Source organism: Seriola aureovittata, chromosome 19, assembly GCF_021018895.1.
Source record: "Seriola aureovittata isolate HTS-2021-v1 ecotype China chromosome 19, ASM2101889v1, whole genome shotgun sequence".
Lineage (NCBI taxonomy): Eukaryota > Metazoa > Chordata > Actinopteri > Carangiformes > Carangidae > Seriola > Seriola aureovittata.
In genome coordinates, this window is record NC_079382.1 from 7,055,653 (window position 1) to 7,083,482 (window position 27,830).

The following is a 27,830-nucleotide window of genomic DNA, read 5'->3' on the forward strand; positions in this document are numbered from 1 at the left end:
GAGTTCCTGGAGAGAACCCACACAGTCACAGGTAGAACATGCAAACTCCACACAAAGGCCCCAGGCCTGGGAAGTCATTGTATATTAATGCAAAAAAAGTCACAGTATAGTAAGGCCATGAAAACATCATACTATAATAAGGCATGGAAAGTCATAGTATAGTAATGCCATAAAAACGTCATAGTAAGTTAACAAAAATCCATAGTATAAAAAGTCATAGAAATGTAATAAAAACATCATAGTATAGTAAGGCATTAAAAGTCATAAACCATCATAGCATACTAAGTCATAAAAACTCATGAAAAGGACATAGTATGGTAAGGCAGAAAAACGTCATAATATAGTAAGGCATAAAAAGGCAGAAAAATTACATTATAGTAAGGTGTAACAAGTCATAAAAACGTCATCGTATAGTAAGGCATAAAAATGTCAGTATATATATAGTAAGTCATAAAAATGTCATAGTATAATAAGGCTTGAAAGCGTCATAGTATAGTAAGGTATAAAAAGTATCAAAAATGACAGAATAGTGGGACATGAAAAGTCATAAATAAGAAGTAGTATAATAAGGCATAAAAAGCATAAAAAAAGCATAAAAACCGCTTAGTAAGGTATGAAACCTAATAAAAGACTTTATAGTATAGTAAGACATAAAATGTCATTATATAGTAAGCTATCAGAGTTTTACATGCATATGACTTTGACTTTAGAATATAAGTGATGTTTGACTGTATATTGTGAAGGACACTGAGGTATTTAGAACATATCAGTCCTGGTTAGATTGATGAATGTTTGTATTTGCTTATATAGTTAGATTCCAATGGATGGAGAATGATCTAAGGAGCTCTGAAGAAGGACGAGTAACAGCTAAGAGGCCCCACGGACATGAAGATCTCCAGATCAGTTTGTCACGCGCATCAGAGAGCAAAAGACCAAACAAGCAGTCAAACTTTTGTTACTCAGTTAGAGACTTTGGTGTGTATTGTACCAGATCTGTCCTTTGTCCACGAATAAAACCAGCCACATTGAAGTGATGACTTGTCGGTCTGATTGTGTTCACTTTTTTTATCTCTCTGTCATAAGAAATCATCTTTTCATTAAGGGATAAGAAGGCATAAAAACGAGAGTATAATACGGCATAAAAAGTCATAAAAATAAATTAGTATAGTAAGGCAAAAAAATTTCATAGTATAGTGAGGCATAAAAATGTCATAGTATATATAGTAAGTGATAAGAATTCATAAAACCGACATGGTAAAGTAAGGCATGACAAGTCATAATAACGTCATAGTATAGTAAGGCATAAAAATTTCATATTGTAGTAAGTCAGAAAAAAACATCATAGTAAAGTAAGGAATAAAAATGTTATAGAATAGTAAGTCATAAAAAGACACCATGGTATAGTGGGGCATAAAAACGTTATAGTATAGTAAGGAACAAAAAAGTCATAGTATTGTAATGCATAAAAATGTCACTAGTATAGTAAGGCATAAAAAACTCCACACAGAAAGGCCCCAGGTTGACGAAGTCATAGTATAATAAGGCATAAAAAAAGTTATTTTTATAGTAAGTCATAAAAACGTCACAGTATATTAAGGCATAAAAACTCATAGTATAGTAATGCATTAGACTTGCCAAAAGACCTAATCTTCAAGTCTTCAGACAGTGGCAGGAAGCCGGAGTACTCAGACAGAACCCACGTAGACACAGGGAGAACATACAAAGTAAACACAGAAAGGCCCCAGGCCCGTGTTTTGAACCCAGCACCTTCTCACTGTGAGGTGACAGTTCCATTTTCTTTGGATTTTTTTAAATTTTTAAATTAAACTCACACAGATATATCCACCATTTTATGTTTACTCCTACTAGCAACCTGAATACTAGCCTAAAGAAGACAGAAGCCAGGGTTAACTTGTTAGTTAACACTAGCTAACATGGTTAAATAACATCAGTTGACATTTTTCTGGTGATGTTAGGTACCATTCGATATTCTCACATGACGTGAGCCCTCAGATAGCCCCCGCCCTTTCAGTCAATCAAATGCTAGCATGCCTAAATCAGTTGTCTTGGAGATGTGGCCTCCTGGAGTGCACATTGGAATTATCTACTATGACTTCACTCAACACATAATGTGACTGAGTTCACTCAAATATTGGTAGGGACAATTCTGTCCTTCATGTCCCTACCGTCCACATGCAAACCTATGCCCTTGGTATTTTTAAATCCAAAAAATGTTCTTTTCGCCCGTGTGCTGTGGTAAATGCTCATTAGAAACCTCACTTACCTGATTCAAGTAGAGCAATTTCCATGAGGAAACTGAAATGTAAAAAAAAACAAAAAAACAGACTTGACAACGTGTTCATTGTTCTGGTATATGTATTAGGTTTCAATAATAACAACTGTTAATTTCTTCTTTTTGGGTACAGATTTACAGACATACCATTTGAATCCAACCTATCAGTTTTTTTTCTAAAAACATTTATACAGAATTGCCTTCAGGTTTTAAAATATACATATTTCCTTCCTGTATTTACAGAATACCAACCCAACATCTTTTGTGGGTTGCAATGAAACACATTTTACAAAACAAATAGGAGGTGGGGGGAGAAACTGGTGAAAGACAGAGGAAAACATGGATCAACAGATAACTTCTATGATAACAGTCACAGGTGATCATTGTGCTTTTATCCGGAGGAACTGCCCCAACTTGAACATCTGCTCAGACATCAGCGGAAGGGAGGAATTCCCTCTCCCTCTCTTTAAATCCACCGCTTTCTTTTTCCCAGAGAGCTTGAGAGCATAAATCAAGGGGAAAAAACAGGACACTCACCCTCCAGATGATATCTCAATCAGGCTGGAATTTCAAAGAACAAAGGAAAAATAAAAATTTTCATTTTACCTGACCCATATACTATGGTTTTTCCTATGTTTAGCAAGTCATTAAAAAAACAGGGTTACACAGAGTTCGAATCTGTTTTTGAAATTACCTCATAAATCCACACTCACTGTAGGAATTTCACCTCATGGCACAGTGGAGAGAGATGAAACTTGTCAAATCCACTGATGAAGAGGAAAACAGTCTGAGTCCTTCCCCTCACGTTTCCTCCTGTCCTGTAGATGTCACTACTGAAAAATGTTCATACACCACAAAGAAACTCTGCTCTCTAATGAATGACTATGAAGCCTACACCTGTCAAAGACTATTTGCTCAAAAAAGGGACAAGAATCTGGACCTGCGATGGCTTTCACTGCGCTGAGTCACAGTGTGTTAAAGTAACAGGGAGGTGGTGAGTTTACAGAGATCTGGAAAAGACAGAACTGAGAAAAAAAAAATTACAACTTCGTTAAAAATTAAGGAGCTGTAAATTACTAAGAGGGTCCCTGTGCCTGGTGGATGAGAGGATGAACTACTACCATGACACATACAGTACTGGATGTTAGGCATGGCCACCTGACATGGCTGAGTAGTTGAACATGAGTACATTCTGCACAGGGCTTTTGGGGGTGGGACGGGTAACAGGATGTATGGATGCTGGCGTCAAGTCCAGAGGTCTGACTGACCGACCGACCGGCCCGGCCCGAAGCTGCCGTCGCACATTGTCCCACAACCGGAGCTCAGCTGGTGTTTGGCGTCGACCCAGTGTGATCGGCTATGAGCCGCCCTCAGCCGCTCTGGATGTACTTTTTGATGACCACGCAACCGTGTCTGAAGAGCGGGCAGGGCAGTGACTGCAGTAGTGCCCAAGTGTTGGTGCAAGGGTCGAAGGTTTCCATGTTGCCAAGGGCCGGACCCTCGCTGCTCACGATACCTCCTGTGGCATAGATCTTCCCGTCCAGGATCACAGCACTGCAAATCACACAATTTGTTTTGTTCAGTTGTCTTCCTACAAATTATAATCCTTAAAAGGAATAGTTCAACATTTTAGAATATATGTGTATCCACTTTCTGCTGGGAGTTAGATGACACAGTTGATACTATTCTCATGTCTGTGAATTAAATATGAAGCAACTGCCAGCAGCCAGTTAGCATAGACTCCAAAAATCAGGAAACAGCTAGCCTGGCTTTTTTTTGGGGGAGATTATGCATCCATTTGTTGGGGTCATTTGTGTAATCCGTACAAAAACTGAAGTGTGAAAACCACAAATCCCCATTTTACAGGGGGTTATGTGCCTATTTCTTGGGCACGACCAGTAACCGTCTTGAGTTTCTTGTGGTTGCTGGGCAACTGCTCAGAGCAAAGACACAGCTGGACACATAACCCCCATTAAAACCATGAAATTTTGTTTTTAACACCGCAGTTATTGTATGAATTATTCACCACGATAATAATGAGTTAATAGGTGAGTTTTAGGCAGATTTTGTTAACAGGCTAGCAATATCCCTGTTTCCAGTCTTTGTGCTAAGCTAACTGGCTGCAGATTGTAGCCTTATATTCAGTGATTAGACAGAAGTGGTTTCATTGTCCTCATCTCGCACTGCCAGAGAGAAATTATTCCTTTAAGATTGTTCATTACATCAAACCGTTTTGATACCATTGAAGGTCAGCATTATTTCATTAGCCTTAGCATTAATGTTAGGGGTGGAATAAACGTTTACCGTTGCTAACAGTGCATCAGAACTGGATTAAGTTGCTGCTCATGCAAATATTTCCTTCTGCTGCTGTTTCATAACGAAAACATTCAACTGGCAAACACATGTGGCTACCAAACACATCATCTTTGGTACAAATAATGAGAGGTCATCAATGTCAGGAAGATAAGTGGCTGAAAGCAAGTGTGACCTAATGTGGCTTTGCTATTTGATAGCTACAGTATGAGTCACAGCAGCAGGAATATTGCTCTTATTGTTAATCGTGACCAGACAACAAAGGCAAACAGAAGAAAACATCTTCACAAGCATGCTGATTGTCGTGTTGGGCGCCACGCCTGAGATTATTTGACATCTCTAAAACATGCTCTCAACATGCCCAACAAGGCTACTTTGTAAGGTAGGAAAAAAAAACCCCACACACATTACATTCCCTCTTGAGGGCGAAAGAGAAAACTAATGAAAAAGCAAATATCTGTACAAATGTGCTCATTTGATATGAGAAACAGAAACAGGAGTTTGTGTGCAGAGAGGATTAAAACTTGGGCTGTAAGCTGATTAGGGCTTTGTACTCCTATTGGGGTTTGGAACGATCTACATTTACATAAGGTGCACGCTCAAACACACACATATACACACACACACATACAGCGAACAACATGCAGTCCTATTGCAGAAATTCACAACACTGTTGGGACTGAAAAAGATTATTACATAAAGCCTAAATCTACTCAGAGAGAAAGCACAGCTGATCCAAAATGGAGAGCGTGCAGGGCAAAGCCTGGAGCTGCTCTTCTTGATAAACAGAGGGGAGGTGCGGGTCTGCAGAGGGTCGGACGCAGCGAGGGGAGAATATCAGCTCTCCTGCACAATGACCTGGTAGACTTCATCTTCTGTGCAGGAGCATGCACTGCAGATAGTGCTATTTCTGAGTAGTTCTCTTCTGGCAGCTCTGCGTGTTTGTTGTTCGCCCTCCTTCCCCCCATCACTTCCTCTCTTGCATCAGACTTAGTTAAATGTAGCAGAACAGCTGCCTGGCGTGTGCTGGTGCAGCTTATCAATAACTCTGACAACATGATTTATGTTATACATTCTGCACATAAGATCACTGTCTGTAATTGCTTCCCAAATGTATTTCACGCATGCTTCTTCCTTTCTCAGCTTCTGCAAAAAAAACAAAAAAACAGCTCGGGCCCAGAAAAGTGTGAGTTCATTATCCAGCAAACTCCACACCTCAGTGGCTTGAGCTGACTGGGATATTAGGACATGATCCCACTGTTGTTAGTTTTCATTTATCTCCCTTTATCAGCCATTATGTGTCCACAAATTCTATTAAAGTTACAGGTGTAGACTATAGTTTCCTACTTTTTTTAGAACACAAACATTATTAGAACACAAATAAACCAAAAAAATCCAAATGACTCATATATCACCCTAATAACGCCTAATACAACAAAACAGAATGAAATGCTTTGACGGAAAGTTGATTTAATCAAACAAAGTACTTGTATTTTGAACAAATGCGGTTTGTTTTTTTCAGTGTGACAGACAGCGTCTGTGTTACTGATCAAACTAATTTAAAGATCAAGCCCATGAATTAGAAAACTATTCTATTAAGGGAGAAGTTTCACTACTGAAATGCATCGTCCAGAAACATAGTCAGCCCACAACTGGTGTTCAAATCTTATTTAGCTGACTCAAATACATTTTCCCTGTGCAACAGTTTACCTGTGTTATAACACCAGACTGACAGATTACTGATAATCCTAAAATTTACATACAGACAGATTTCTTAGGACAATTTTAAGGATAAACCTGAATAAATAAGTGGAGAAACATAATGAATGCAGATGCTTCCACACAGGTGCACTGCATGGTACTATTAAACAATTACCATCCAATCATGGTCTGTGGCATCATGTGTAAAATGCTGAGCAGGCCCAGTTAATTCAGATTTTGTATCAAGATAGCAAAAGGGAAAGATCTGTGACTTTGAAAGAGGGTTCATTGGGGGAGGAGCTTCAATCACAAAGACTGTCTCAGCTGGTTGGTGTTTCAGTAGGAACAGTGACTAGAGTGACATCTGCATTTAGATCTATGGTAAAGATGTCAGTACATACGGTCAGAGGGGCGACTGCACATTTAATGACTGTGATGCTCATGCATTCGTGTGATATGGAAGGGGAAACAGAAAAGCAACTCTCCCTCAGATGACTGAGAATGCCAATGCAGGATGTGATGGGGGTGGGGGGTGTGGGGTGGGGGGGATCAAGCGTTTCTATTCTGATGGGAATGGTCTCTTCCTGGATGACAATGTCCCCATCCATAGGACACGTAGAGTGTGATTATGAAAATGATGTGAATCATATGCCATAGTAACCAGATCTCAATTCAATGTGAGATTTTGGACCACCACCATCATCAAAACACCAAACGAGGGAATATCTTTAGGAAGATTGGTGTTCATCCCCCCAGTAGAGTTCAGAGACTTGCCAAGGAGCAATGAAGCTGTTCTGGCAGCTTGTGGTAGCCCAACACCACACTAAGACACGTTATGTTGGTTTCCCTTAGATTTATCACCCGTCTGTATGTTTTAAGGATTTGCAATAATGTCACAGGTTATTTAACTTACATGTGGTGCTGCAACATTAATAATCTCTTACCTGCAGAACTGCCGAGAGTGATTCATGTTGGGACCAGCCTTGATATTGCCTTTGTCTGGGTCATAGATAGTGGTGGCTCGAGCGTAGGCTCCTCCCAGGATGAATATAAAGCCGTTTAGACTCACTGCAGGGGCGTATTTGTTATCTAAAGATATGAGAGGAAGACAGAGAGAAAGGAAGGAGAGGAGAGTTTTTTGTTAAAGAAAACACAGCTTTTGTTTGCATGTCATTCTCTCACACAGCAGAAATTTCCATTCAGTATAATGGTCTCAATTTGTTTTTTTTCCCCCCATTCTTTTCCCTGCGGTCCCCAGGCCACATGCAAAAATCATCATCAACATTCTCCTTATCACTTTACAGATGTGCCATTCTCAAGATTGCTTTGGAAGAAAAAAAACAGAATAGATGGCAAACCAGTGAAAAAGTGGAGTTCATAAATCACTACGGCTTTATTGGGTTCTGCTCCGAAATATGTTTGGGCTTGGCAGCAATATAAAAGAGTTACCTAAGTCCCAATAATTCACAATTGCATTACGCCCTCTGGCACGTCTATAGATTCAGAAAGAATAAATAAATAAATAAATAAATGAATAAATAAAAGAAAAAAACACTGCACATGTATTGGAAATACATGAGTGAACAGGTGGGATACTGTGCATACTGTATAATTCAATCTGATACAGTATATAGCACATGAAGAAAACAGAGGCATTGAAGCAGCACCGCTGAAGAATTACAGATGATGGGAAACAAAATGAAACAGTGGTTTGTGTGGAACGACGCCATTGGAAACCTGCAGCTTGCGAGCAGCAGCCCTGCTGTGTGGGAAGAGAAAGTGTATTTCAAACTCAGAGCAATTTCTCTCGAGCAGACTGCAGCTGGCCAATTTACAAGCAGCATGAATAATGCACCAACACTTGGCCGTGAGCTGCCGTCCTCGCTGTTTTCTGCCACAATGGACGGACATCCCTCATTGGGGACGGGTAACAGGAGGAGTAAAGTCTGACGCCTTAATAACAGCGATGGGAAGCCTAAAAGCTTCTCTTGTGTAGTGAACCACCTCCCCTTTTTTCTCTGTCTTTTCTCCAGCTGCTGAGAGGAGTCGGACATGTTTAATTAACAGGTCACCTCTGGAGACGAGAGGTGCTTCTGCTACTCCTCATACTGACTGTGTGAATGAGCCACTCGGCGCAAGTATATAACTCATAATGTTCTGTAACAACAAGACTGTGAGTCTGCAGCCACGCTAGCAGCTCTGTGAGGCTGCTTACACACAGCAGTGCTTTGAACTAAATGCTAACATCAGCAGGCTAATATCCTCGCAATGTCAATGCTAGCACGCTGATGTTAAGCATGCATAATGTTTACAATGTTCACCATCTTGAGTTTAGTGTGTTAGCGTGCTAACATTTCCTCATTAGCACTAAACTCAAAGTAAAGCTGAGACTGAGGAATATTATTAGTTTACTTGGTTATAAAGAACTGGGTCAAAGTTTGACCTGACGATGGCACTAGAACTGAAGCTAAAGGCTATCGAATTGAATTGTAAGTAATTCCAATGCATCCGGAGGAAAGTCAGTGTCAAATTTTATAGCAATCTATCCAACAATTGTTGAGACATTTGCTCAAAGCCACAAATGTAAATCTCACAGTGACACTAGAGGAAAAGTCAATGTATCACCAAAGTCATTGGTGATTCATCCTCTGGGGACCATGAAAGTACATACAAAATGGCAATCCATCCAATAGTTACACTGAGGTGGTGGACTAACTGACAGACAGTTTTTTCATGTCTATTACCACACTCATCACTTACACACTGCAGTCCAGTCTGAACGTCTACTGCAACCATCGGACATATCAGCTTCAATTTCTGCCCCTGAGAAGCAAGCTGCCACTGACTGGTCCTCCTCACATTCTGTCTGACACCTTTATTTTCTTCTTTTACCTTTATCTCATTGATATGCCACTGCCAGTCTTTCTGAACGTGAGCGTGTGTGTACATGATGTTTTGTGTTAGGTCCGATAAATACAGAGCACTCATTTCTCTCTGCTCGGCACCTGAGGCTGAATAATAACAGGATGTAGGGCTGTGCAATTAATCGAACTTTATTTTCGATTACGATTTTGGCCTCAAACGATTATGAAAACAAGACAGTCGAGGGACAACGATTATTGTGCGGCGTTCTGTTTCACAACAAATTTCAGCCTCCCTACAAAAACCATCCGACGCTATCGGTTCCGCTCTCGGTACGGAAGGAAAATAGATTTCGAATTTGTTGTTGCAACATAAAAATTCTCTTTCACATTCACCAACTCCAATTCTGATGATGACATTCGTTTATGATGCATTTTCGCTTTTCCCTGCATCTCATCTGCATCTCTCTCTCTCTGACCCTGTGTGTGAGGGGCGGGGCAGCGCTCTCTCAAGCTCGCGCTTACACCGACATACACGCACACACACGCGCGCACACACACACGCACACACAAACATACACACACACACACACACACACATATACACACACAGATGCTAGTTCAGGCTTTTTCATGCAATGAAACACGAGCGACCTCGGTAAAAATCCGTCACATACGGACTGAGAAATTGGGGGGTGGAGGGGATCATCCTAAAATATCTTTAACTTATATTGTGTATAACGGGAATAACAAGATACACACAGCGCTTTTTGTTTTGAAATATTTGTTTAGTTTTTTTCCAAAGTCAATGAGAAATCGTTTTGAATAATTGTGATCTCAACATTAATCAAAATAATTGTGATTATGATTTTTGCCATAATGCAGCCCTAACAGGATCCTCTCAAAGCAAAAAGCTCTCTCTCTTCCCCAACAGAAACTCTCACCATCTCTTGGTGCCTCTCTGTTGTGGCCCAACACTAAGTGGCAGGTTGGAGTGCTTGGAGGAGCTCCACGCAGGTGAATCTCATTCTCATTTGGCGAGACTGAAAGGACTGCTGTCAGGGTTCAAGATCTCTCCACCACTTTGCTTTTGCATTTATCCCCTGTCCGTCCAACAACACAGACACAGGTAGAGTAGTAATGTCTGTGTCAGCTGAAAACTTTCTAATTCTGAGAAAAACCTTGCTATTCTTCAAGTCTCACAATGGATTCTGTTTGGTTTCACTGCTTTGAGGTTAGAAAACAGTCAAGAATCTATAACTGATCACACTCTACATAAAATATGAATAAAGGGAAGGAAAAAAACCAGACAGCAAAACAAGGTTTCAACACGGCAGCGGTGATAGAAGTACAGCTGGGCCTGCGGGGCAACATGAACTGACGCAGCCTCTCACACCCTGATAAAACAGCTTAGTCACCGCGTCTGGGACCCCTCAGGCTGAGGTCAAGGACGAGCAAACAAGTAAAAACACACACACACACACAGCTTTGATGAAATTTGTGGATTCTGTCTAAACAAACACCTTGTTGTTCCCCTCACATCCTCTCCTATCTGATTCCTGCATCAACACAACAGATATCTGATCCTATAAAACCAGAACACTACAGCAGTGATAACACACAGACACACACACAAATATATCATAACTCACTCAATCAAACCAATACTGTATACTATATAGATCTAGATAAGACTGCTTTCGCTGATAAAGACTCCCAAACAGCAATCGTCATCACAAAGCCATCGACATGGAAACGTGCGGTTGGTCACTGACGGAGGAGGAAGAAGAAGTAAACAAGACATTCTCCAACAAAAAAAGATGGAGGACGAGGCGCTGGGTATCCTCTCCACCGTCCTGCGTCCTTGCAGAGAGCATGAGGGAGCAGGAGAAATAGGACAAAGAAGCTTCAGTTCCTGTTGCCAGAAGCTTAGATAAGATTACAACAAGGTAATTGGAGCAGCAAAAACAAATTTTTTTCACACAATGTCCTTTTATTTGGTGTGAGGAGAATAAGAGCAGCCTTTGAAATGACGGGCCAAAATAGCAGAAAGAGGATGATGTGTTTTATTCAGTGTGATAGAGAATGGGTGGGGGGACATGTCCAATTAGGTAACTATGGAAACATCTCCACCTCTCTTGCTCTGTTACTTTCCCTTCCTCTTTCTCCACCTCTCAATTGCCATACTTGTTTGGCTTCTACGTCATTTGCGTGAGTAATTGTTCTACAGTCAATTTCCTGATAAAGCAATCTGGTCGCAGCGTTTCTGCTCTCGGTCCCTGGAGCCGACCAGTCGATGGAGACCTGTCTGTCACCTGGGGAAGGGCTCTGGGTATATACTGGGGGGAGCCAGCTGGGGACTCTGTGCGTTTCCATGTGTTGTGTGAAAAGATGTGTGACAGTAAGTGAGTCTTTGTGTGTTTTTGATGCCTCGGCCACACCGCTTACCTCTACCTGTGCATGACGACTACCTCGCTGAACTGCTGCAGCTCACATATTGACATAATATAATTATATCCTACACAATGTTTCTGCTGTGACTCTTTACATGTAGCGTACACTTTCTCCTTTAATAACATGTAATTTCTAAAATGGCTAAAAATAAATACATTTTTTTTTATGTTTGTGACATTCAGATACACCCTAGACATAAACTATAGTGAAAGATGAAAAAAATAATAATTTCACGTCTGGCTTACACAGGTGACGTAAGCAGTGTGGCCCATACCTTAGTTTGGCGTCTCAGTGTGTTAGCCCTAGTACAGCAGAGGTTGACAGGGATGTCAGTAGTTTTGCAGGATTTGGCCATAACCAAGCTGAACATATTGAAATTTTGGGCTAATGGTAGCACAAAGTTAAAACAATTCATCCTTAGGCACACATGACTTTCTGTCCCAGATTTAATGGCAATCCATCCAGTAGTAGTGGGCGGACATCCTTCAAGCCATGATGCTAGCATAGCCAAATATATATATATATATATATATATATATATATATATATATATATATTTAAAACAGAGATTAAAGTCTTACATGTTCTGTTGGACTTTGGAATTTAATTTTAATCAAATGAGATACAGAGTTCCACAAGTTGGGGGTCACTATTTCTTATTAAAAACTGCTCTTATTAAGAACTGCTATGTTCTGTAAGATGATGAATAGGAGTCTGTCTGGTTGAATAAGAGTGACTGTGTGGAAAAAAAAACATGGATTGAAGTGGGAGACTCACCTCCTTGAAACATATCTTGTATGTAAAAAAATACTTATTTCAAAAGCATTAATATCATAAATTGTAAGAAGCTGATGCTGGAGTAAAGAAGCCAAATGGGAGCAGGGATTTCAATAGATTGCAAATCTAGAAAGATATTTTTCAGCAAGTAGTTGCTGAAATTGTACTTGTTCATACTATATTGCAATGCCAAAAGAAATTACAAATTAAAGAGCTCTATGGATTAATCAGAGTAGCAAGGACATTTTTAAAGAGATGTTACAGGCTGATTTTTTTTTAAATGTCATCTTTCTGTGCTGTGAGCACCACAAACAAAAATCCTTTCACCTCCATTCTATTGAGGTTGAAGCAGAACTCTCAGAGACAAATATCTCAAAACCTTGGCATTTTGGTAATTTTGGGGAGCTGACCTTTAAGAAAGGCAATGAGGCTTCATAAATAGTTTACTGCATGTGTGCGTGCTCAGTTATGCTCCCATGTTGCAGTACATATACTGCTTGGTAGACAGATATTGAAGACAAAGGAAGGTATAGATGAATGAACCTGCAGAGACACTGTGCATCTCAATAGACATGTTGAAGGGACTATTTTTGGCACAAGTAATATTATTTTTCACTCTGCAAGAGATAGGAAGTCAGTCCTGATAAGTGTTTGTGAAACCCATTTGCAGGCCATGCGGGAGATGGTCCATGCAGAGGGAAAACACACACACATACACACACATACACAGGCGCACAGTCACAGAAAACACACACAGCTGTATTTGTGTCAGTCGATAAGACAGTGCTGAGAGACAGAGCGAGGAGGTGTATGGAAGGGGAGACTGAGACTGAGAGAGGGGGAGAGATAGAGATGAACAGAGAGATTAGAGAGAGAGAGTGATGGAGGGAGGCAGAGGGTTGATCGAGAAGTGCTCCCCACCCGCTCACTAAAATCATTGCCGGCCCAATTTCACAGGAAGCACTAAACCCGTCCATTATCTCCTGGCTCACTGGCTGTCAGACGCAGGCTCATCTACACCCTGACAGATGACGGTCTGTCTGTCCACGTGTGTCATGCACACACGCACACACACACACACACACACACACACACACACACACACACACACACACACACACACACACACACACACACACACACACACACACAAAGACAAACAGCATGCACGCGCGCGCGCACGCACACGCGCGCGGAGTGGAGTAACCTCCTGGCTCGTTACATAATTCATGTGCTGTGTACCTGTGCCCCCGGGGGATGTATGGTTGATATGAGGTAAGCAGAGGTTGTGTGTCTGCATCTGTGTGTGTGTGTGTGTGTGTGCATTTGAGTGTTTCTCACCACACTTTTCTTTCATTTCTCCTCTGCCAGCTGCTCTGTCAACCCTTTAATACCATTCAGCTCTCGCCCCAAACACCCCCGTTACGTAATCATCATTTCACTCGCAGTAGTCTCTCTCAAAAGGCAGTAATAATAGTGAGCAAGTTTCTGGGCCATGGTGCTGAAGGAAGTGCCTCTGTGCTTGTGCTTTAATGACACAAGAACAACTTCTTGTCAGGAAACATTTGAATTTAAACACATTTTTGACCCAGTGTTTCTCTCTGATGCCTACTGCTCTCAGTGTTGCCTGCAACAGCAAGCCCCTATCTGAGATAATGATTCTCTTTTTTTAAAAGCAGCAATTGGATGGCTCTTTTCCCTGAGAATCCTTCATGTGCCAATGTCTTAAATGGGATAATTAAGCATCAAATATAGAGTTTATATTGTGTGGAAAATTAATCTCAATGAATGCAAAAAGCTTTTTTTCTTTTCTTTTGCTTTTGCAGTATTTATTTCTGTTGGAGCATTAAAGGAATATTTCCACATTTTGGGAATTGTGTTTATTTGCTTTGTTGTAAAGGGTTAGATAAGAAGAAATAGTTCAGCACTTAATCCCTGTAAAATAGCAAATTATGTTTTTACATTTTGGTTTGTGTATTGATTAAGCAAAAAAGTTATCACATATTAATTAGTGAGTTTTAAAGATGGTTGGACGTGGATTTTGATACCTTTGGATAGAGCCATGCTCTCTCTCCCTGTCTCTAGTCTTTGTGCTAAGTTAACTGGCTTCTTGACATAGCCTTATATTTAACAAACAGGTGTGAGAGTGTATCAATCTTCTTGACTCTAACTCTTCACAAGAAAGCTAATGAGTGCATTTCTTAAAATGTCAAACTTTGTTTTATTATTGTTTTAACACAGTGGGTTTTGAAATGTCGCATATGTTTTTATGTGTGTTATAGTGCTTTTCAGGACAAATGTTAAAAAAAGGACAAGCAGGATATTTTTTCAAATCAATAGCCATCATTCCTATACTGCATCTTTCAAGGACATATTTCTGTGAAAAAAAAACTGCCTGTGGTTAAGATCTTTGCACTGTGAACACAGCTGTTAGTGTTTTGAATCACGCAGAGTTGTTCACTGGGTGTTTTTCCCGCTACCTTGGAGATATGGCAGCTTGGTTAAAGTGTTTCTTCTGGTGCTGCGTCCTTCACAGGTCCCCAGTGGCTCCCAATGGAACGTGGCTGCAGGTTTGTGCGGTGAATAAATACAGAGTTTGGCCAATAACATGTCAGAAGCTGTGGTCAGACCCACCTATCATTTCAGCTATGTTCCTCACATTGTAATGGAAGAGCAATAACATGGAAAGATGGGAAATACTGAGTAGGATGATAACAATAAGGAAAAACTACAGGAATGGAAAAGGTCATCCACTGATCACAAAGTGTAATACTGCAGACTAACTGTATGACATTGTGTTTCCTTCAAAAGACATCAGGAGTTTATAGTTTCACCCGGAGCAGTCAAGTACATGATATGGGATGGTGTTCAAGTGGGTTGAGTTGTGAGAACACTGATGTCGATGTTGCAGTAACCTTAATATTGTAATATCATGCTACTAACAAGCCAACTGCAGGGGATAGCAAGCAACCGCCACAACCGTTACATTCACTTTTTTTTTCTTTCTGTTTTTCATGAGGCCGTTAGGCCCTTCTTGTTTTACACTTCAATACGTGCAGGGAATGTTAAACCACTCAGGTCACTACAGTGGATGACTGGAAAAAGCACTTGCCTGATACTTTGATTAATATTTCCATAACGGATTTATGTAGGGACCTACTTTAAAAAATGTCTTACCATTTTTCCATTACAATAAGCTTGTGATTATAATCCTTCCAGGGGCTTTGTAATCCATCATGGAAACTCGTGTTAATTTTGGATATTTTCAAAAACAAAAGAAAATGAATAAATGAAAATAAAAAAATCAATAAATCTGTGTTTTGTGTCCTTATTAATCGATTATTTACAGTAAAACAGCTGATATAACCTGTTCTGATTATTGAAATTAATGGCAGCCATATTGACACCATTTCTACCAATCTTAAACTGTGTTATTCAACAGTGTGTAAAGACCTAAGGAGGGATGTCATTTGCCAAAACTCACTACCTGAGAACATGGTAAGAATGGGGCTTGTTCACTCTTCCACCATTTGTATTGCAATGTTTCTTCAATTTCACAAGGGATCTGTAAAGATGGCAGGCAGCTTACCTCTCTTGTCATCAGCTCAACACTAAACAAACATGGAGAGGCTACCAGTAGGGGGGCAGTGGGGGGCATTAGGGGATTAGGGTAATGGTAGAGTTAACGTATCCTTGCATTCAGAAATCTAGTGAAGCATAAAATCACCCTTCAGAGACAAAATATTCTGTGAAAATTGTAATCTGGAAATTGTGCGTCATGTGCCTTATCCTGGACAGAAACCGCTTTGCACCTTGGCACCACTGACAAAATTGATTGCCTGATAAAGAAGTATTTAATTTGTTTTAAAACTGTCATCTTTTTCATTTAAAAAGCAACAACATAACAAATAATAGCCTAACAATAAAGTTTATGTATATAGCACTAAAATCAGGATTAGGCGCTAATACCATGTGCTGAGCCGTCCAAAATCTTCACCCGAGTTCCTAATCAACCGGACAACCATAATGGAAGCCCAAAGACTCCAAAGATTAAAAGAATGCATGCATATAAATGGTTACAGTAATGTTGTTGCAACATATGCCTTTTCCAGTTTTGCTGTTATACTGCTAATGAAAAAGGTTAATAATCCTGTTTTTCATTTTTCATGGAGGAGAGCAGTTTAGCTTGTGAGTGGATCATTCTCTCTCACATGCAAAATGTTAAGGCATAATGAGGGAAAAGAGACCACACATTTGGGAATATAGAACCACATCCTGGCACACACTGGTTTAAAAAGGAAACAACAGCTCTGTCAGAATACAAAAGGTGATATAACAATGGCAGCACATCCCCGAGGACATAACATCGCTTCACCTTGTGTTGAAGCTTGTGTGTGAAAGAATGTGCTCGTGAATCTTTGACAAAAACTGTGGGTGTTGTCACCTGTCTTACCTATCATGGGCGATTCAATAAAACTCCAGGTGTTGCTCTGTGGTACGTAGGACTGGAGGACACCTGCCGAGCGCCCGGCCTCATTCACACCTCCGAACACGTAGACCTTACCTCCGCACACTGTGGCTGCTGCAGAATGGACCGGCTTGGGCAGAGGAGACACTGTTTCCCACTGGTTGGTGATGGTGTCATACCTGAAGAGAAAAAAGGAGATTTTTAGATATTTTGATGTTTGATTTGTTGTATAGATCTATAGTAATTTAAATCTCAGATATATTACAATTAATCTAATACATGATCCTAATCAAGAGAAATGTGATGAAATGCAGATAAAGTTTCAGACTTGACTGATAAAGTCATGACCTCACTTCTATTAAAGCGATCCACATGGGGGAATCTCTAAATTATTCTAACATTCTGCAGTCTGTCATTTATACCCCCACACACACACACACACACACACACACACACACACACAAACTCTATACAGAAACACTCTGATTTTAAAGTTCCCACTGCTCTGAATTCACAGTGAAATGCTCGTTTTGGCTCCAGGGCTGACAGATATAATTAGCAGAATGCCTACACCACCAGGGAAGATGAAAAAGACCAACCATTACGTACAATGACAGCAATTAAAGCAATTACACAAAGCAACATATGTTGGGAGCTACAAGCCATTAGTCTCTAGAGTTGGGCTGTGTGTCAATGCTGAGCTTTGGACCTTTCTCACTGAGCCCCTCTTTGGCAGAGACTTCAACGCCAAGCCTAAAACTCAGCCGACCCAAACTGGCACAAACAGGCGCAGCCAGATGAAAGGGCCTGACACAATGGGCTGCATGACAACAAGACACTGGCTTATGGGATTGTGCCCTTGTCAGAGGTTGAGGGTGTGTGCGTATTTATATGTATATTTCTTAAATTTGCATTTGTGTTTAGTGTGCGTGCTGTATATGTGCGTTTAGATATGTGTTTGTGTGTGTGTTTTTTTGCCCCGTGGCTCTATTAGCGCAGTGTGTTAGCAGTGTAATCCTGTGTCCATGGGCCACTGATCAAAGCAACCGCGCCGACAGCCTTCCAGCTGGAGTAGGCCTCATTAGAGAGCTGCAAACAGATCCAGGATCTGTGATTAAAACACACCTCCATTCAGACTAAAGCAAGCCTTCTTAATCAAGGTTGTCTCTTTGTTATAAAAGAAAAACATCTTAACATGAAAAACCATATCCAAGTCCCCTGGGACAACAAACCTTACACTTCAAGAGGGATGCTTTAAAAAAGTAGACTCCCGCACTGTCACTTGAAGGCAATTTTTAAAGGACAATTTTCCACAGGGGTCAATGACCTTCATTTGGTGTTTTACCTCAATTTTGCACACACACAGGTGTCAACTTCATTTCTTTTTCTTTTTACCTCTTCATATGACATACCAGTCAAAAACATACAGGTGTGTAAAGATATTTTTTTCAGTTTACTTTAGATGCTTTCCTGCTGCATCTCCTGTGGCATTTGAAGTCACGCTGAATTTAAACGACACCTGGAAGCAATGGTTGCATCCAGCTTCCTGTGAGAAGGCTGTTAGATAAAGTGCGAGAGGAGACGAGTGAATTAGCCTTTGGGAATATTCTCTTCGGGGGTCCGATAATGTCCTTGGCAACAGATGCTGAGGGGACGGGTTTAAATCGACTGGCAGTCTGAGAAAGTGGTGACACAGAAGACACTCAGGGAAAGGTGGACTCAAAACACTCAGAGTGCCAATTAGCATTGTTTAAACACAGACACAGACACACACGCACGCAAACACACATACCAGCATCAGGTTGAGTAACTGAGCCCTGCTGAGATAGAAGGACTAACATGTGTCTCATTCTCTGGCGGATGTAATTACCCCTCGGACCACATCAGGGGAGGTTCATAAATTTAAGGGTCAGACACTGCTGAGTGAAGCTGATTACAGGATACAAAAGGGCATAAGGACTACTACAAACAGCTGGTCATGATGAGAAAAGATAAAAGAAAAAAAATCCAAAAGACTCAATTCTGCACAAAAAAAAAATCTTAAAACAACATCTACTGTTTACCGTTTTTCTGGCCCTTCTTACATTATCCTCTGGTTTCAGAACCATGTCTTTGTAACCAAATACACCACAAAGTTAAAGCTGCAATAATCAATATTTTTTTTTGAAGCAACAGATCAAAGGCAGCATAATGTAAATGATGTTGCTCGTAGTTATGAATTATCACCCAACCTTTCAGTTCCTCTCAGCTCTGCACAGTTTTTTTAGCCCATTGGTTTGATGGAACTGTTGATTGAACTGTGACGACTTTACTCTTTTGGTTCACTCTCTCTGCTCTCATCAACCTTGTTTCAATACTCAAAAAGCAACTGCTTTCAGTAAAATTGCAGCGATAAATCGAGTGTGCGTTTTCCATCACCAAATCAGTTAGGAACTAGCTGGTCAACACAGTAGAGCCTGTTGCTGGAGAACCAGTTATTTCCTGAAGAAGTTTTTCTTTAGACACCAAAAACTGAGTTAAAAGTAGAGTTAATACTGGAATTACATTTGTCAGATGGCCAGAAACATAACTCCAAATACTCGCTGAAGTTACTCCGTGTCAGGGGAATGTGTAGATAGGCGACTGTTTGCTAACACACGGGTGAGAATATGTCAATATTGCGTTAACAGGTTGTTCCTGTTGCCACAGAGCGGTTGCAGCTTTTAAATCATTATAAAATGTCTTTGTTTACATGTAACACTCAAAAAACAAGCTAATCTTCTTTCAGGACTATCAGGAATATCTCATGTTTAATAACCAGTGGCTGTCTAAAATTGTTAGATAATAGCGCGTTCAAAGTGAGACCCCATCTCTTTGAGTAAGGGGCGGATCAGGAAAATAAGTTCTAAGGGCCATTAGTGTAAACACAGCACAGCTATCCTGCAGTTGAATGGGTCAGGATTTCTGATGTAGAGAAACATGTGCAGGTCGGAAGCAGCTCAGCGTCTGAAACTGTCTCAGAGGTGAAGAATCTGATTGAATTCGTTACATGTGTGATTCACCATCAAGAATTCAAAATGGACCATGACATTAGGACTGACACTAAAAAGATTCTCTAAGTGGTTGTATATTGTTTCGATTATATCTCCAAGGCAGAGGAGATTGAGGAAGGAGAGAAAAAAAAGAAGTTCATCAGCAAAAAAAACCCCCCCCAAAAAAACAAAAAACAAAACAGACTATATCTCTCCTCTGAAGCTTTCCGTCAGAACAGACAGAAAAGGCAGACAGAGCTTTTTCATTGTTACTAAGATAGTGTAGGAGTTTATCCATCAACATGTTGCGCTGCATCGATTTTTTTTAAAAGTGTTTATACACAAAGACTGATCACCACATGAAGCCATGTAATCGTCTGTAGCTCCTGACAGGGCTTGTTTCATCATGCCGGGACAATCATCTCTAAAATGCTGCTGCGGGGTTACAACAGAACAAACAATGTAGGATTGTGTTCTTTTATGTAGGGAGGGAGACGGAAAGAAAGACACATTGGAAGGGTAGACAGAGACATTGTGAATGAAAGAATCAAGCCAGACTTTCAACTAGATTTGCCTTTGAATATGTAATCTGGACAAAGAAAAACATACTAATGCTGGCACCCTGCACGGTGACTGACACGTTAACAAATCAGCTTTATAATTCAATGTCAGCCAGGTGGAAAAGTGACCCATGTGGTGGGATTGTGTAAAAAAATAAGTAGGTAACATCTCTCTGGCATTTTGTATTGACTGACCCACCTAGGTAAGAACCATAATGTTTGATAACAGGAGAAATTGGACAGTTGCCCTAGAAATATATGGTCACGTGCCATGATTATTTATGTTGACAGTAGATGGATTTGCTACCTCCCCACCTGCTCGCCTGCTCTGCGCAAAGAGCACATGAAAAAATAGACGCAACCTTAATATACTGTACCTGTTTTTAACCTACATTATGGAGGAAGTATATACACTAAATACCAGGTGTTAAATACAAGGGTGGGTTGCGCATTATCTGAATGATATTCACACATAAACCTCATAATTATTTGTGATTGGTGGCTGATTTAGTTTGTATCCATCTGTAAGCACGTAATCCATCCAGATACATATGCTCTGCTATATGTATCTATTCCATGTTTCAGAGGAGAACCTTTAAAAAAGGTTCAGGCTGCTGTTATTCGTTTTTTTTTTAAATTGGCATCAAATCTAACAAAATAACCAAAATCAACAAAGTGTTGGGGCATCGCTCAATATTTTGGAACTTCCCTCCCCTGTGTGGTGCACTCAGCCCCAAGCCCCTTCCTTCAAATTTAAGACATTAAACAAGTCATGAATATATAGTGTCAATTTTTCAAAAGGCTAAGTAATTTTCTGAAATAGCTAGACACTTTATTTTTTGGCAAATGTTACTCAAACTGGAGTAAACAGTTCATTTGTTGGGAACTATTTTTGGTGGCAGATTAATACACATTATGGCAGCAGGACAGTGTATATGGGGCTCACTCAAAAGAAAGGACAGTGCCCATAATTAATGTTATGGAGTAACATGTCACCCAACATGCCACAAGTCAAGTATCTTTCATACATTATCGTAGATTTTACTTTCTAAAAGTTCATCTCTAAAAAGGAGAAGGAGAGACAGTGAGAAGAACAGAAAACCAAAAATAAGCGGCACTGTTTTCCATTTCTGTCCTCCTCAAACAAAATAGAGCGTGGGCTTCAACAGCTAAGAATATGTCACTTGATGATGACATCATCACAGACGAGCTGAGAAAATGTGGTGCATAAGCAGATATTATCCCTCGGGCCCTGACTTTATAACATTAACTAGGAAACATACATATGAGTCAGAGACCACAAAAATTAATGGATGCAGTGAACAGTCAGCCGTCATGCAGCCTTCCATTGGATTTGCTCTGTGGCAGTACAGGTGTAAAAGCCTGTGTGTGTGTTGTTTTTCTCTGTTTATGAAACAGCCACAATGGAGCAATATCAAGATGTTATAAAAAAAAAAAAAAAAAAGAAAAGAAAAGAGGAATAAATGTCAAAAACAGGAATCAATAAGGGATACAGGAAGTCAAGATAGCATAACTCTATGGCTGCACTTTGTTGCAATGCACTGGATGGCTGAAAGGTAGAAAGAAAAGTTATTGGCCGATGCCTTCTTCTTGAATCTGACCACATAGCCTCCATCTTTCGACCATGACCTATGCAGTAAACAGGTAATACTCGGCATCCGTTTCTCTCTTTTACCAATTCACACCAATGATGCAATCTAAGCATCTAGAAGGTGATCAAGGCATCACAGCCAATTCACTAATATGGTTACCTACAGGGGAGTGTGGATGATGAAGCACGCTTTTCTTCATACCGCTCTCGCTCTCTTTCTCTCTCTTTCACACACAAACACACACACCCACACATGCGATAAACTGTAATGGATGGGCTGCCAGTCTTTGAGATACTGACACATATTCATTTCCCCTGAGATACAAACTACAGCATATATAGAGTGAGAAACGAGAGTGGAGAGTTAGATGGAGGAAAGAAAAGAAACGCCTCACTCAGATAACAAAACCACTCGGGCTCTATGCACCTCAATGCTGACAAAAAGATCCATTAAGAGGCAGAAGGGTGCATCATGCTGCAGTTACAACACCACTGGAATAGCATGCAAACAGTGAATGCTCAACAAAAGCTAGGTATCCCACACATTAACTATTAAAAGCCTTGATATTCAAATAGCTCATAGTGGAAGAGCATTTTCAGACAGGAAAGAAATAACAATACAATACCTGCAGCATTTATTTAAGTTGTTAGCCATGCTTACAGAACACAGGCCAGCAATAACACCATTGTAATCTTTAAAAAGGTTGTGTGTGTAGTGGAATGCAATGGAAGTTAGTTAAAAAAAAAACCCAATGCATTCATTGCCTGCAGAGAGGAGCTGATGCTCCAGATTCGATCGAGCAGCAACTCATGCCCTGAAGTTACAAATTCACATTAATCCCTGCAACACCCCAGCTAGCTATTTCACTCGCATGAACACTATCTCTCTGTCTCTCTTGCATTTTCATGCTGCTGCCCACACGCATCCTCAGAAACATAAGCACTTCAGCATGGAGCGTTAAACTGTGGAAGTCTTGCGGGGAAATTTTTCTTGTTTTCCAAAGAGAAACTGCTAGTTTGCAACTAAATCAAAGTGGTTTTAATCATCACAGTTTAGGAGGTTAACAGTGTGGGTTTTTAGTTAAATGTCTCTACAACAATTGGATGGATTGTCATGAAACTTGGTACATATTCCCTCTGGGATATCCCTCAGCCTTAATTCATCCAATACTTCACTGACATATACTTGCAAACCTGATGACAGTCCTATCAGCCTCAGCTGTACATAATATTTAGTACTTATTAGCACACATTGGTGTGCAGAAATGCTAACCATAGATTGTGAACAAGGTAAACATTAGCCTATTTTCATTGTGAGTGTGTTAGCATGATAACATTTATTATGTAGGTAAAAGCACTACTGTATCCAAGTACAACGCCACAGAGCTACTAGTGCAGCTGTAAAAACTTAGTATTGTATTATGTTTGTTTCTGGCTTTTTTATTTAGTTAACGCTAGGTTTCTCTATCCTCGGTTGACTTTAAATATGAGCCTTGACATACTTAATATGTGAAGATATCTGACACTGACTGTCTCCCTTTATTTTACAGTTAACCCCCAGGTTCGCAAGTTCCCTCAACAGGAGTTGAGTGTCATTAAACCAGAACGCATCAATGTATAAAGACATTTGCATGCAGCCCCATGTCTGAAAGTAGTTTGATCTTTTTTCTATACTGCCATTGGAACCGGCACAAGAAGAGAGCGAGAGCATGTGTATGTGAGTGAATCAATCCCTCATAGCCCTCTGTTTCCTGTCAGAATTAATGAACCGAGAGGTTGTGATTTGGCTTGAGGAAAACAGGGCTACCGTGTGAATCAGCTATGGCCTGGGGGGAACTCAAAACAGTTTGCACACAAATGTAGGCATCATTTGCTTACATTAACATTTTTCACATTTGCCAAGACTGTTCATTAGCAGCTAGGTGGGGGGAAATCTCAATAACATGAAATAAACTACTCAGAGATAATATTTTTTGCATTAATTTTAGTGTCAAGTCAGGCAAAAGATAGAGGTTCATAAAAACGAACAGGAGAGAAAACATCCACTTTGGATGGGAGGAACAGGAGGATGAGTGAGAGTGAGTGAGAGAGTGCAGAGTCTATCTGTGTTGTGTCAGCTGCCATCTGTGTGTCAGAGCACATCACAGAAACTGTGAGGCCTGTGCCCACACCTCCACTATCACCCTGCTGTCTGTTGGACGCCAACAATCATGCAAACACATGACTTGCACACTTTTTGTTAGATTTTGCCTGCACTTAAACACACACACACACACACACACACACACACACACACACACACACACACACACACGCAGAGTTACGGACCCACAATTGATACTTTGCGACTCTTTCCACCATCAAACTATCAAATTGATAGGAAACAGAGACCAATGACCCCTCTTCCACAAACAGACCATGCTGTTAGCATGTCTGAACGACACAGAACCAGAACAAAGGTCAAAGGGTCAGCTCCAGAGGATCAACCAATGGACACCGGGCAACTGGAGAATATAGGCAAAATCTCCAGTTTGTAACAATAAGACTCTGTCTAATGATATTTGATTGTTTCTTATATAGGACAAATAACACCAAAAGGACTGATAATCACTAAGGTGTGAATCCTGGCCTCTCTGTGCCATGCATGAACACACACACACACACACACACTTCCTTTGTCCCTTTCTAGATAAGAGTCATAAACTACAACCCACATTCCAGTCCTGCGTAGTGACCAGCAGAACAATCTTCACAGACACAGATCTAAGGAAGAATATATAATTAAATATCTAGCTGTTCTGTAACTCATGAGATGTTCCTATGCAACAGTTTAATCCCAAACTGCTATCCCATAGAATGTTTGAAATGTAACATGTAGATTTTAAGACAATGTCCTTCATGTGACCACACTGTCAGCATCCTTCACACGAGGTAACACACACTACATGACTTCCAGCATGTCCATATTATTATTATTACAGTCAAAGAACTGCTGTGTAATCCACATTTATAGACTATTAGCTTTAGGAAATGTTTATATTGTTGTTTGATCAGTTAACCACTTGTATCATGATTAATTCTAGGTTTGAAGGATGTAATATGAAATCAACACTCGTATTACTCCCGTCTGTCATTATTAGTGCAAGTAGTTTTATATGTTATTTCATTTAATGTTTTGTGGTCATGGTGGAAGACGGATGTGCAAGTTTATAAGTAAACTCTAGATTTAAATTATTCCAAAGTTCAGTGGAAAATTACCCTCTTTTCCAAGTGGAAACACAGGAGAAGATGGGTGACGCCCCTGAAACATGTGCCAGCCCCCAGGGGATAAAACAGTCGTGATCAATTCACACATGGTCAGAAATGTCAGAAGAAAGAGAAAGGTTAGAGATGCTAAACTGATAGAAGATGCTAGAAGCTAGAAACGAAGCTAAAAGCTAGAGGCTGAAAAGCTGAAGCTAGGAAAACGATGCAGAAACTAGAAGCTGAGATCTTTGCTCAAAGCTCAGAGTCCCGGCTCAAAGCCCGGCTCTGTAGCCATGGAAACTCTTAGCTCTAAGCTGCTCGCCACAAACTCATGGCTCTTAGTCATTTTTGCACTTTTCGCGTCTTTTATTTTTTTTGGCGCAAGCTCAAAGTACCATTATTTTTGTCTAAATCCGCAATCTTTTATTTTTATAAGCCAAGTCAAGACCAACTGAACCAAAGCAACAGAAGTGCCTCAGAGTAATTTTGTAACTTTTAAATCTTCATCAAGTTTTCCTTTTTGAAGATTTTGACAACTTTAGAGTCATCTGGTCAACACCGGACTCTTAAGTTATCCAGCCAAAGTGAAGAGCATTAGAGTTTATTTTGCATCAACACACAAGAGACGCCAGCAGATAACATCTGCACGACCGCCTGCAGAGAAGCCGAGCAGAAATCAAGAGTGCGCGAGACAGAAAGTCTCCTGGCAAACTCCACCAGAGCTGAACCGCTGAGACACAGGGAGAATCCGTCACCATGATAACGGGACACAGCCTCCAGGAGAATCCACCTAGATCCCGCGTCTCCAGGGTTACCACGGCAACCACAGCCACCTGGGTTCCAGCTGAGGATCTCCAGCTACAGCACAACTCACAGTAGGCCGGTCTTAACACTCTGCTCATGACTGGGTTGATGTCGAAATATAGCAATATTTAATCATCAAATCTAATTCGTAGATGTAGTATCATTAGCTGTATAGCCATAGTGTATAGCCATAACATATTCTCTCCCACCATTGCCAACTCATCACACTGCTCATTTCATTATTATTTTCATCTTTATGATTATTACACCTTGCATTTACTCTGTACATAGTAGTTTAAGTAATAAACTTCTTTATTTACACCCAGTTGTTGTCCTGTTGTATTCTTTTGACGTAGAGACTGGAGATCCATTGAATCGAGAAGTCATGGCTTCCGATATGAGATTAATAAATCTGGCAATGATATAATTCATTGTTGTCCTCTCAGAGGACTGGTGCCCCATTTCAACGTGAGTAAATTCTAAAATATGGCGTTAACGCTACACATGGATAGAGATCCTTTTATGATCTCGACAGTTAATTTTATCTGAAATTTGACTGGTGCACTGATGTTTTTTTGGAAATGGAGATCCTCAAATTAGCAAACTCACCTTTTGCTACACTCACATATGACAGCTTTACGCAAATTGTCAGAGATGAAAACAAAAACAGCAGCTTTGTGACAACTAATTTGAACTCGTTTGTATGCACCTCTGTTCCCCGTGTTGATTTTCTCTGCATGTGACAGCTGTTTGTACCTGTGTTCTGTCTCCCCAGGTTACTAATCAATGTCTGACAGTGAAATCTACTGAGTCCTACTTTGTAGAGGAAGGGCTCTGCGCTTCTCAGAAATGTAAATATTTGGGTATTTGCATCCTATAGGAAGCACATCATTTTGCTGACAAGCTTACAGCTTCATGAAGCAAATAGTGAAAAAGACATAACAGCAGTTGCTCTTCACAACATTAATGACTACTTCATTTTTCTATGCTCCAGCTCGTGTCAGCCTCCAAACTAAAAACATAAAAATTAAAGGAGGAAAATGTGTTCCACCAGCACTTTATCTCTGGATTGGGTTGTTCTAGCTGTTTGTAAATCTATATATTTCTGTGTATAGACCTAAGTAAGTCCTTAGTAACTACTAGCTACTCTAAAACTAGTGATTTATTATATCCGGTTGCACCATTAAAATTAATTAATTAATTAATGGCCTAGCTAGTAAAAACCACCTATGTAAAGAGGAAATTACTGTAGCATCACAAGCTAACTGCCAGAAATAACAGCTTTAAGGGGCCAAATGATAAAACTTACCCTTCAATTCTTTGGAAATGTAGCCATTGCTTTTGAAAACATCTATATATGCATACATGTAAATATGTAACTTCTATTTCAGTTCAGGCAGCTACATTACAGTTAGCTGCACCTTTTTATAATGTGACCTGATTTAATCTAGTTGTGTAAATCCTGGTTTTTGGACATTATGGGATTATGACCTCTTAAAAAAGTGAATGTCTACATGAGTTGTTAACAGTTAAATGTTTGTTTCATTTTAAGGATTTTCAGAGGCGTATAGAAGTCAAATTATCCAGTGTTTATCAAAAACAACAAATGTCACAGAAGAAGAAAGAATGTTGTAAATGACGTGATTTTTTTCTTCATTATCCCTTTAACCATACTGTGACCCTCAGATTTTTCTTGGTCACGACCCCTGAACATCGCTTCAGGAGGTCTT

General features: G+C 40.2%; 1 protein-coding gene across 5 annotated transcripts in view; it reads right to left on the bottom strand.

Moving 5' to 3' along the window:
- Nucleotides 1-2,358: 2,358 nt before the first annotated feature.
- LOC130187504 (kelch-like protein 29) overlaps nt 2,359-27,830 on the bottom strand; it is a 203,083-nt gene continuing 177,611 nt past the window's right edge. For all 5 annotated transcript variants that reach the window (XM_056405180.1, XM_056405177.1, XM_056405178.1 and 2 more), the window contains 3 exons: nt 16,853-17,046; nt 7,252-7,396; nt 2,359-3,847 (listed from right to left, as the gene is read on the bottom strand). In XM_056405180.1, coding sequence (XP_056261155.1) covers nt 3,664-3,847; nt 7,252-7,396; nt 16,853-17,046 — 523 coding nt within the window. In that variant the 3' untranslated portion in view covers nt 2,359-3,663. The remainder of the gene's footprint in view (nt 3,848-7,251; nt 7,397-16,852; nt 17,047-27,830) is intronic.